Below are 12,881 nucleotides of genomic sequence, written 5' to 3' on the forward strand. Positions count from 1 at the left end.
TCAGACATTCCAAAGGGTTTTACCCAAGCCCAACACATGGCCTTACGTAAGATGGCTAAAACCGTTAATCAGTTCATTAAAGAGTATTCTACCAAGACTTAAGACTAAATTGGAAATCAGAAAAAAATTACAATTCTGATTAAATATTCAGTGTTGATTAAAGCTGTCTTATCTTCTTGTTTGCTTTAAGTCCCAAGCCACTGATCTTTCAGGAGAAGAGCTAGCCTATGCACTGGAGTGGAAAAAAAAAAATTGAGATTGAGATTAAGAAACTAGAAAAATGTCAATTTAAAACAGGAGCTTAAATGTAAGAAATTAATAATTAGTGAGAGCAGTAGATCATGAATGAATGAGTCTATATGTGCCCTGAGACCACAGTAAGTATTAAATGTTCACCTGCCTGAGACAAGTTTAACCCATCCATTACTTCCTTACATACTATGGTTCGAAGGCACATGAACACTCACCAGTGTGTTTTTCATAACTTTGAATATCTGGAATTATGACACCGAGAGATTCCTTCAAAGATATCCAAGTTTATTACTGAAAAATGCAATATTCAAATGTGTATGATACAGTAAGTCATTGCATTTGTACATGTAAACCTTGATAAAGTAAACAGCATCTCAAAGACAAATTTATGCCAAAAGTGTCTTACAATAGTTAATCATATCAACAACTTTTCCTCGGTGAATTCTTTTAGTTCTGGGGTAAACACCGGCTTGTAAGAGTAACCTTAAACCCAAAAGAAAGTGAAAGCTGACAGGTCAGAGGAACTTCTAGCTTGCAGTGCATAAAAGTTAATTACTCTGAAACACTTGGTGGTAACCTTATTTTAAATGTTACTTACAAAGTTTGGAATTATGAATAGAAAAAATAGTTGAAATCGTACTCTCATTTCTCAATTAGAAACCAAGTTGTATTTAAATATTACATAAATTTCAAGTATATACACGTTGTAAGAAATCTCTTATGATCATGATATTGCAAGTTAGCCAGGAATATTGAAGTAAAAATGGCAGAACAATATTATGTAGATTTTACATGAGATTATTTCAAACAACTGAAATTTCAGCGATACTACTCTAGGTAAAAATTAGAATCAACAGTTTTGTAGATTTTTTTCAATACAAAATTCCGAGTCTTCTAAATAGAACATTAAATAAAAAGGTGATTTGAGTTTTTTTGAAAATTTTAACAGAAGAATTTTCAACTTCTCAGTGCTTAAAATCTCATTAGCTTTAGACTGCATTGGGTTTAATCCTCATTTCTCATCTAGTAGCATCCCAACAGCTAGTTTGTGGCAATTAAAGAGCATACTACAGGGAACATCTACTGTTACAGAGCTTATGGCAAGAAGTTAGAATGAGCCAACAGAACTAACAAAAGGTAATTTCCAGTGCAAGTGAGGAGGGGGTATTCCATTAACATTTCAAGACAAAATCCCAGTCCTGAACTAAGAAAGTTCCTGCATAGCATGGAAAAGCAAAGGGATTTCTCTATGGTTCTTTGTTGTGCTGTTATACATTTGTGCTGTTGTGGTAACGTTGTGCTATCACGACTGTGCCAAAATGATGTCAATGTAAATTTATAGTGAATGCAGTTGTAACGTCGGAGAAAAATTGTCGATATGAGCCTATGCATATAAATTTCAAAATGCCAAGATTGGGTAGGGCCTTCAAGACATGTGTGCGTAGGGAGGGACAGAAGGAGTACAAATGGTAGTGGTTGGGACAGTGACAGATGTCACAGCAGACCAGACACACCATGTTGCTTCCTTGCACCACTCCATCGCAAGCACACCGGCTGGCAACAAGCATGGACAGACTGGTTTGGGAACACTTCTGTTTGGCTTCTCTTAGCGCTTTAAGTACTTTAGGTCAGGCAATTGCTCTTGAAATTGGACCGTCAGCAAAAAGGCATCATTTAATGAAACACTATGGATAAGTAAAGGATGAAACAGAGGAGAAAAGGAAAAGGATCGCAGGGGTTCTCACCGTGCTCCAGTTTTAACCCCTCATTTTGGAGAATCGATAAGGGACTCTGCAGCAAAACTTGCTAAAATGAACACAAGAGCTTTGCTTTCTCTGCTCATCTCCAGCCTCAAAATGCTGGTTTATTCCATTTTACTGCAGCAGGAGGTGGGCTTTAATCATGAGCTTGAGCACAAAAAGGTAAAGAGGTCTTTGAAAGCCACTACCCTTTCTGCCACAAGAATTCAGGTTTGCAACTCACTTAAACACTTGGAAAAACGGTTACTGGTTACGCTTCAGTCAAACTACGCATTAGAACTGACAAAATAACTTGCTTCATCTTTCTCTGAAATCTGCCTAAATGTGGATCTCTGAATTCTAGTGTCAGCTGTAACATGAAATATACATTGTTATGAATGGTTGGCTATAGATTTGCTTCAAGCTTTAAACCTCCAAAATCAACATCAGTAGCTTACAAGGATTACGAAGAAATAAAACGCATCTGGAAATACTATGCAATTTTAAGTGCTCACAGATACACTGATAATTGTTTTTGTATCTGTCCCTTTTCTTCTACGTAATGCTAAATGGAAAATGTGATTTGATTTCCATTAATTTCACTGCATATACAGCTGAATGTAAGAATACATTACTCAGTGTACTTAAAAAAAATCTAGTTTATAACAGTCCTAATGAAAATTGATGTTACATGTAAGCTATCTATTTAAGGAGAGCTTTTTTTTTTTTTTTTTTTTATGGACAAGGATCATTTTCAGTTAATCAAAGTGATTTGATGTTTCTATAAAAAGCAGGCATACGAATTTGCTCCTGAAAATTGGTGCCATAACTCCAAGATGAATAAATCCCACATGATACCATGCAGGGAATTCACTGAACTGCATGGGTCCAATTATTCTCTCTGGAACCACCTGCATTTGGAGTTTGCAAAAGAAGCCAAAATAAGAAAACCACAGATGGACACAGATCATCTTAATGATACAGTAAGAAAAAAATATCGTGAGTTCATGCCTTTCCCTGTATTAACACTCACTCTAAAGTGTTTGTTCCTCAAACTACTTTCCTTCATGAAGAAAACCTCAGGAAATTAATGAATTTATGCATTAAGGTATGTATATATTCACCTATCTTCACTAGACCCTCCAAACATTTTTCTTTTGAGATTTCTTTGGAATACAATAAAGCCTAGGCAATCCTGAAAACATGATATAAGTCAAACTGCTGTCAGAAAAAGGCTTAGTAAGAGGTGGTGCATCTGCTTTGTTGGAATGAAGATACGTACTTCTAAAGAAATGTGAAAAAAAAACCAAACCATTTGTCATCCAAGATTACTATGGGAATTTAAGCCTCATCATCATCAATATTAACTTAAGTGTTCATCTAAATTTTCTCTATAAATGCTTCAATAAAAAGGAGGTTGGAAAGAAAATTTGCCATCACGTGGCCTGCCTTGCTTCAAAATACTCCATCAGGATGCTCAATCACTACTGTAAGAAAATTAAATTACAGCATAACAAATAGAGAGCCTTTGCTCAATCTGCAGGCAACCCAACTCAGTTGTAAATACTGAGCACTCGATGCATCCCCCTCCATAGACAGAGATGCTGAGCTCCAAGAAGGAACTTCTCATTAGGAAGGCTAATAGAACAGAATTATTCAGATCCATTTCATTTCCATGCTTTTTTCCCTCCTTTTTTGCTCACCAGAATTCAGATCTCACACAGTAGGCACAAATTTGGAATTAAAAGTAACTAGAAATATGTATAATGTGTGTCAATTTTTCAATTTCTGAAATGGAAATTTCTTTTGTCTGCATCAAGACGCTGAATTTGGCTAGGAATAATTAAGACATTTTGGACTAATCGTTTGTATTTAAGAATATCTAGTTGCCCATGCAGTCTCTGTAAGGGCGCATGCATAGAGCAAAATTGTCATAGATTAGATCAGCAATGACCTAAAGCATTTTTGCAACAAATTTAAGTTCTAAAGCTTTGTCAGGTTTCACAAACGCAACTTGCATGCACAGTCTATTCATACTGGTCATTCGTTTGGAAAGACAATACCTAGAATATGAAAAGATCATTCACCATTCATAAAATACAGTATTCCTGAGGACAGTGTGTGCCTTGTACTTCTGTAAAAGAACGTGCAGTCAATGCAAACAGCATACTAAACAAAGTCTAGCAAAAAGTTCTCAGCTTAAGCAAATGGCTATCAGTGGCAAAACCTTTACACTTTGTTCATGTCCTTCAGATATAAAGGAACACACAGTGTTTCTCCAAAATTTCTTGTGCTTTTTCCAGTGCATAAACTGCAATGTCAGATCTACGTACTTTCCTTCAATCTACACCGGCGCTGAAATATTAAGAATATAAATATTTAAATCTCAAATCATAATCAAATACAAAAAAGGTTTTCTTTCAAATGCACTTTTAAGTTCAGTTGGAATTTGCCTGTTTTGACTCGTGCCAATATCCACAGCAGAAACGAGAAAGCACAAAATAATCACCAGTTCTGACCGTAGCTGATTTTTCTTTGAAATCTTCTCACCTTGGGCCAGCCAAGGCATTTTGCTGTTAGAGAAAACTTTAAAAAGAGAGCTGAACTGTGACCTTCTGAGGAACTGAAGTATTATCGCTACGTGGCACAGAAACAGAACCTGTGACACATGGTTAATGCTGTCAATGGTGCTTGATATTCCACAGTATGAAACAGGGAGAGAATAAATTAAATTAAATAGTGTGAATCTATAAGCACTGAGGAGAACGCTGATATTTCTGATAAGGACTCCTGAGGAACTATCCCAAATATAAAGAAAAATAACCAGCCTTTCCAAAATACGGAAAGCTGAGTTCTGATAGCCCATTATCAAAGAACTAACTGCTAATACATCTGATTAAGCCACACCTTTCAATTTCCTTCCCCCTTCGTGCAATACTGCAGATACTTCTATAGTTGCCTTGTCAGGTCACATTAAGCTGGAATTAACCAAGACGTTTCATGAATATAGTGAAATGAGTAAAGGAATTAAACTTTGATGCTAAAGTCCACTGGATACAATGCATTCTAGTCATCTATTTGATGGGCTCTTAAAATTCATTTTATATGGCGCTATAATAATAATAATAATCAAAAGATTGTTCTAAAGTATGTAAGCAAATACTGGAATGACACTTATTGACTCAATATGTCATTTATCAAGTAAAATTTCAGGTCTTTTTGTATCTGGCAGCAGTAATTTCACTGCAGCTTTATCTCTAAAATAATATAAATGTATAATGTCAGTATAATTTGGTGGTTCTGTTGTTTTTGTTTTTTTTCCTTTTTTATCTTCTCATTCATTGCTTAAAATTGTACAAGATAAACAGGATGATTGCAACTCTGTTCCCCCACTCTCTACACTGCAAGTGAACTCTGCTCGCTTGTTTAGATTTTTCAAATTAAGTGCTTATCTTTTCACACATTATGAAATGTTAATAGACAACTTCATCAACAAAATGTGACAACAACCATAAGCAACACTACCTTACACTGTATTCACAAAAAAACCTGAAATTTGGTTCTTTACATGAGTGTCTACTTTTTTATACAATGAGCTCCCCAGACTGTAAGAAGGCATACAATTAATAATAGAAAATCTAAAAGTAACCACTGTGTGTGTGTGTGCTTTTATAGACAATCTGTATACACATCAGCCTGTATCTAATTCCCATACTTTGACTTATTTAGCCCCATAAAAGAAGTGCACATTACTGGAACGTTTACTGTTACAATAAGAAGAGCATTGTTATAAGGTGCTCAGCTTCTCCTTCCCTGAACAAGCAAGTCAAAATGCTATACTGTATGTCTGATACATATCTGCATAAGCTTGCATACTATAAATAGTTAATTGTATATTCAGAATGAAGTAATTTGCACTGTATTAGAATATTTCAAGTTAGCATTCTGTGAAGTCACGGAATAATTGCTCAGACAGGTCAAAGAGAACAGTAACACAGTTAGATATCTGCATGCAGCAGAGCATGGAAATGACAATTCTTTCATCCTCGATGTGTGTGAAAGTGGCCTTTCTGCACAAAAAAGTGGAAAGACAACTCATAGCCATGTCATTTTCAACTACAGCTGCAACGTGGGCAATGCAATGTGTTTTAGTGCTGCTGTTTTCTCTTTGAATTTAGAATTTTTGGTTTTCGACTGGAAGGATAGATTAATGACAATGATGTGCAAATCTGAAACTGCATAGTATATATTAAGCAGCCATATACCCACTTTTTAGGGTAGGACCACATCCACAATCTCAACAAGAGACTAGGACAAACCTGACAAAACAATAAGCCTGAAAGATCATTTATATCAAGTTATGGCCACAAAGGCAACAATTGTTTTTTTCTTCAGAGGCATTACAGATGCGGCTGAGCAATCAGAAGCTGTAGTGGATATCATGTAATTTCTTTTTAGTCATGCCCTTACCGTATAAGTTTATAGGTAATTTTTTATTTTCATTATGCTGCTAGCATCTTCACGAACAGCATAAAAACTCATTGCCATTTTAAAATCGGTGTCCAAATTTTTAATCTGCTGCACATTCCTGAGTGCCAGTTCTTCTGGGCGCTCACCTCACAGACCAGTTACAGATAAGGCTCTTCATTTTCTTCATCGGAAGCACCTGTTTTCCACTTCCTGCCAAAGCCTGCAACTGCACAGCCCAATAAGAACATATATACACACTTTGAATCGCACACACTGATGCAAGACTGACTTCATTTCGAAATCACACTCTTCAGTTTCCAAACAGCATTTTTGTTGCAGCATGGTATTGACTAAGGCCATTCGTGGTGATACTGTTTCCCATTCTTTTTTCTTTCTCTCTGCAAATGCTCTAGTTCAGCCTCGTACATCATTTCCTGGACTAAGTACTTCTCTCTCCTCATTCTGTCACACAAGTCTTTGGGCATGTCTGGAATCAGGTAAGCAATGAAAGACTTTATTCCGAAAACGAGGTGCTGAAAAGAACAAAAACAATGGCTTCAATACTCATTCCTAGGATCAAACACTGGGGCCCAAAAGTGAATGGCAAATTTGGAACTGGGATGTGACTCGTGACTGAAAAACGATCATTCTTTTTTAATCTCCATTTAGATATACAAGGCCTGCTCTGAAAGTAATGCCTTCTATGTAGTTACGCTGGCCCACAGCATCAGAGGTGGATGTCATTGGCATGGCAGTGGAGGTTGAACTTTCCCACCCAATATTTGGTGACATTTTGCTGCCGTGTGGTAGATGGCAGCAGAGGGGCAATCTGACAGAATGCTGTCTAACATGGAAGTAAGTATGAAGCAAAGGCGTGTAACTGAGTTCCTCCATGTGGAAAAAATAGCAACCATTGACATTCACAGATGCTTTCTGGATGTTTATGGAGACCAAACAGTGGTGGTGAGCACAGTGAGGTGGTGTGCGGTGTGTTTCAGCAGTGGTGAGAGCAACAGTGGTCACCTCCACTGGTGCACATTTTGTGAGCACGGCATAAAAGCTCTTGTTCATCGCTGGGGAAAATGCATCTCTAATGGTGATACTGAAAAAGAGTATTTTGTAGCTATGAATTTTCTCTATCAATTAGTGTTATTGTGCTCCCTGCATCTGTTGACATTTCCATGGAAATAAATTGCTTTTGAAGTGATCTACATATATGCACATAATATATATGGGTATAAATGAACCGTCTATCAGAAATGCTGAAGGATTATGAAAAATAAAACTAAAGATACAGCTAGTGATCAAAATTCATACGCAACTGCAGGATCTGCCACTAGTCTTTGTTTAAGAGCTGGTCATCAAAGTAAGCAACCAGTTCCCCAGACAGTACCTTAATCAGTTAGTACTCATTTCCAGAGTTGTATCAGGGTGCTATCATGCATAATTTTCCTGACACACACTTCTGACAACTTCTAATAATGTTTAGTTGTGAAGCATCGTGACTTATGAGATGACTGCTAAAAAAATATGATTTGGAGGGGACTCCAGAAGCTGTGCTGTTCTATCAGTTCAGTTGGAAGTAGCTGATTGCCAACATTTTGAGGGGAGTGATTTTTTTTCCCTCTCAAATACTTATATTGAATAAACATCTAATGACATCACACTCTCTTAATGAGACTATTATAAAAAAAAAAATCAACTCCAACCGTAAAAAGGTAGAAGAGAATTGTTGCATTCCATAACTAACCTCAAAAACAATAATAAAGGCCAGTCGTGCTGCCAGAACATGCCAGAACTGCAAAGTGAATTCATAGGGAGTTGAACTCCAGGGGGGGGCTCTGTAATCTCTGTAGCTGTAAAGGAAAAATAAACTCTGAAAATTAGTCAATGCTCAAAAACCTGGACATCGTGAAAAGCTCTCAAGCTTATCCCAGAACTGGTTAAAAGCAGAGAACTTGACCTGAAAGCATATTTCAAGAAGAATTCAATGAAAAATCATAGCCCACAATATAAATATTAAATATAGCAGCTTTTAAGATAGTAATGTTTTGCTTCCAAAAAAACAGAACAAACATTTTCTTTTGTTGTTACACAGCTAGCATCTTGGAATATTACATTCAAGTGTGTTGACTCTAAATTGGTTCTCATCCTTGCTTATAAAAAGTTGAGATTCTGATGACAAGGCCTGCATAAAGGTAACATGATTGTATAACTTGGTCTAAGCTAATTTTCACTATAAAACTAAAGCCAAAACAAGAAATGGTGCACTTAATGCAAAGTCAGGTTTAAGTTTCGTGCTCAATTTCTCCTATTTATCTTGCATAACATTTGGAAATCTGGGCTGGATTAGAGCCACAGCAAACATTTTAATTGCATATTTTAATTAATAGACCTCAGAATGCTGAGCAAAAATGAAATGAGAATTTTCAGCTGGAGAAACTCCCACAAGAAATAATTCACAGAGTCCAGTAACACGTGGCTTACAGTAATCCCAAAGAAAATAAGAATATAACATGGGTTTCCATTGGCTTAGTATTGCATCCTACAACACCCTTTTCACATCTGAGATTTCCATGTTGAACAAACCTGAACTCAAATATTTTTCCTTTTCAAAAATGAAACTACTCTGCCATTAGCTTAATCACCCACTTTCCTTTTAATGTCTATTTGATGTCTGTATAACACAAGCAGAGGGAACATCAAAACGTACCGGCAGTATCCTGAATATCCCATTCCAAGTTCACTCAGATCAAACACTGATAAGCTGCTATTGACATATCCTTTTAGACATCTGGAAAGCAAAGACACGGGGTCAGAACTCCTCATAAAGTGGATGTAAAGTATAAAGCTATATGCTATTGCATATTTTGAGGATAATGTTTTGTTTGTTTATTAGGACAAAAGCAATTGTAAAATACTAAGCAGAGAAGCAAAGCGTTATTAGAAAGAATCAAGTAACTTATGTTTCTAAGATAATAAACATTATTTATAAATCTAATTTGAGCAAATTGCTCTTTTTTTTTTTTTTTCCTGGATCATCTACCAGCAGCTGCAAAGCAAACCATTTTCCTCCTTCACTGTTGCCTTTCAAACCCACTGAACTAAGAAAGATGGCTAGAGAGACAAAAAGGATCCCTCGTTGTATGGGAACTGTTGAATCACAGCCTGAACCTCTGATTGATCACCTGAGACAAGCACTGAGTCAGCCCTGGGAGCACAAGCGAAGGCAATTCAACTGTGTGACCAGAATGGGTGGAGTCTGGCAGCACCTCACAGACCCCATTTAAGGGCTGATTGCCACTGGAGAAGGATCTCTTTCTGCAGATCACTCCCTTTGGAGTTTTTTCTATGAACCTAGGACATGGGTGAGCATTTTCATTTATTTTGGATTATCCCTTTCCATCGTGATAATCCTTCTAGTTATAGGATCCATAAAATACTAGCCTAACCATGCCACTCTGCTGATTGTATACTTATTGATTGTACACTTGTCAAATCTGCTACTGCTACCAATCATACAACTTACAGCAAAAAAAAAAAAAGAAAAAAAAAAAGAAAAAAAGTTGTGTTTTATGAATGGAATCAAAGATGAGTTATGAGTTTTGACCAACAGTAAGAGTGCACATATACCGAACAGCCATCTTAAATATAACAACTATTGGTATTAATGACAGAAATCATACAAGTACACTGAATTATGATTAAAGGAGTGAAACTTTTCTACATCTGTCAAAAACTACAGACACCTAAGCCATCCTGTTCTCCTGAAAATGCATTCTATAATGTCACAAAGGGCATCCTGAGAAGGAAAGAAATTTAAACAGACAAGGGATCTATTGTATTTCCTGAATCTTCAGGTTTGAGGTGACACTTAAAATTGCTACAGGAAAAATAATTAGGATCCTACAGTTCTCTATTAAACTAGCAGATTCCATTAAGCAGTAAAAATTTTCCCGCTAAAGTGCTTTTTCATTTGATCCTGTCCTATTCTTTCTGCCTCTAAATTCTCTCTTTCTGGGACACCATAAGAAGAGTAGATCTCTATTTTGAACCATTAAAAATGAAGCAATGAGGGAAGGAATGACAAATCCCTGTGGCGTGGGCTGAGGCACAGTTTGTGAACACCACCAAACTGCCTTGCTGGTTTTTTTTTTTTTTTTGTCTTGATGCTTTCTCTGTGCTACTTCACTTTGGGAAATGAAGAAGTTAAGATGGTGAGATGCACCATCACAGTTGCAGTATTAGCAGAGATAAGCAGGAAACTGGCTTGGTTCCCTCCCCTAGTGGGACAACAAAGACCAAAACCATTGCAGAAAAGAAGAACAACTCAACTAGGAAGAGCCTACAACTTCCACATTTTTTTGCATTTTCTTGTATGCATTTAGAAGGGAAGTAATGATGGAATGGCTGTCTCGTGTGAAACACCTGACAAGGTTTGTACAGATGTAAAAGATAAAATGTTACCGCTCAAATATGTTGACGCAGACAGACAATAGGAAAAGTTTACTTCCACTGAAATGTACTAACATGTATAAATAAATTTTAAAAAATCCTCATTACTTTTCTTGTCTGTATCCTTGATCCGTACAGGGACCATATTTATATGCATAGACAAAACGTGGAATGTAATCAGAAGTGATGGCAATAACAAAGGCATTGGTGATGACAGCCAGTACTCCAATTCCTTCAAGAATCCCATACCAGATACCTGGAAACAAAAGAAAAGATGAAGTCAGTGGTTTTTAACAGTCATAAAAAGTCATACTAATGACATTAAAGTCATTATTAGTCACAATCTTTTTCTTTCCTCTTGAGAAAGATTTACTGACTCAGAAAAGCTAGCCAAGATAAAGTCACATCCTCACACTCCCACCACTACAGGCTCCACCTGAAAAAATTGTTACAGTACAGCCCAAGCTGCTGAGAAGATATCCCTGATACCTGCAGGCTATCCATCAATTTCACTTTTGACACCTGAAATATTGCAAAGGGCAAGTTACATCAAAGAAGATGACACAGAGGGATCATACCTTACAATGATAAATATTAGGTTCTCTCACCTATATCTGTTGCTCTTGCAGGCATAGGTCTTCGCCACTGAGTCACAAACTTATATGCATCTAGCCTTATTTCTATGATATTGTTCAGCAATGCCAGGAGAGGTGCCAGTGGGAAGGCAGCAACAAAGATGGTGGTAAAGCCAAACTGTAACACTAGATAAACATTTCTGTGATTAGAAATTAGACGTGCAAAAGCATATTTTAAAGTAATTTATTTTTTAAAAATAAACTGACATCTCTATAAATCTGCTTACCCATCTCCAAGTATTCATCCATTAAACCATGCAGGTTCATTGGCTGCAGATTCCAATCTTTTTCCCACTGAGGTAGAGAAATTTTATGCTCCATTGATTGCCCTCTTCTTTTCATTTTGCGCCGTGACCACCAATTCTGTAATAGCCTATATTAGACAAATGAAGTGTTCTTGTCTGTACTTGCTCAGTAATTTGCAATTCTAGCTGCTGTTGTTTTGAATGGCATCTGAGTGTTCTCTGAGGTGTTACATGGAAATATTTGCAATATTGTTTAAGAGATTTCAAAGAAATTTCAGAAGTTTCCAACTTAACATTATAGTTTTAATTATGCATTCAATATAGCATGTCAAGTATTGTAATAGGCCTTCCAGAAAATTGAATTGGCTTGCATTGACTTTTCAGTTTTTTACTTTATTTTAAGGCTTTACCTGCATCACTTACTCAAGAATAACAGGAAAAAAAATCATGCATACCGAAAGCATTAAACAAGGAATGTTGTATTTTTAATCTTCCAAGAGATAAATCAAATAAGTAGAGCTTACTAGGAGCGTTAGGATATACTGAATAGCAGAAAGTACCTACTGTTTTTTTTAACAAGGTTGCTTCTTGTCAGAAATTTGCTTCTCCCAGCAATGCAGTGCATGAATTGCAGACTGACTGCATGCTGTGAGCATAAACTTTTCTGACATTATCAAGGTTAAGACTGATTAAATTAATCTCTGATGAGCAACCTCTTATTGAAAACAAATTCTTTCAGCTTCAGAAGAACTGTAAGACTCTTGGACCCATCACACTCCTCAAAACTTGAAGAGCTCTGTTTGTACTATGGAAAATAAACTCAAAATAAACAATTTAGCTGTTTAATGGACCTTGAGAAACTTGAGGGCATGGTTACTGCTTCCCTTGGGTGTGAATTTGCAGTGCATGATGGTGAGATGGAAAAAACAAACATTCTCCAAGCATGTCATGTTCTTGAAATAGATATTTTTGCAAAATATGATCACAAAACTATGTAAACAGTAGTAATAATTCCCTGTCACTCTTCAGGGAGGGCTAAAAATTAATACTAATGCTATTTAGAGGGATAATGCAAAACATGCAAA

At 36.5% G+C, this 12,881-nt stretch overlaps 1 protein-coding gene across 5 annotated transcripts in view; it reads right to left on the reverse strand.

Moving 5' to 3' along the window:
- Window positions 1-522: 522 nt before the first annotated feature.
- The window catches only part of ANO3 (anoctamin 3), a 172,054-nt gene continuing 159,695 nt past the window's right edge, over window positions 523-12,881 (reverse strand). For all 5 annotated transcript variants that reach the window (XM_090140178.1, XM_090140177.1, XM_090140179.1 and 2 more), the window contains 6 exons: window positions 11,779-11,924; window positions 11,525-11,677; window positions 11,025-11,172; window positions 9,175-9,255; window positions 8,212-8,317; window positions 523-6,994 (listed from right to left, as the gene is read on the reverse strand). In XM_090140178.1, the coding sequence (XP_089996304.1) occupies window positions 6,812-6,994; window positions 8,212-8,317; window positions 9,175-9,255; window positions 11,025-11,172; window positions 11,525-11,677; window positions 11,779-11,924 (817 nt within the window). In that variant the 3' untranslated portion in view covers window positions 523-6,811. The remainder of the gene's footprint in view (window positions 6,995-8,211; window positions 8,318-9,174; window positions 9,256-11,024; window positions 11,173-11,524; window positions 11,678-11,778; window positions 11,925-12,881) is intronic.

This window comes from Phasianus colchicus, chromosome 5, assembly GCF_987193195.1.
Source record: "Phasianus colchicus chromosome 5, bPhaCol1.hap1.1, whole genome shotgun sequence".
Lineage (NCBI taxonomy): Eukaryota > Metazoa > Chordata > Aves > Galliformes > Phasianidae > Phasianus > Phasianus colchicus.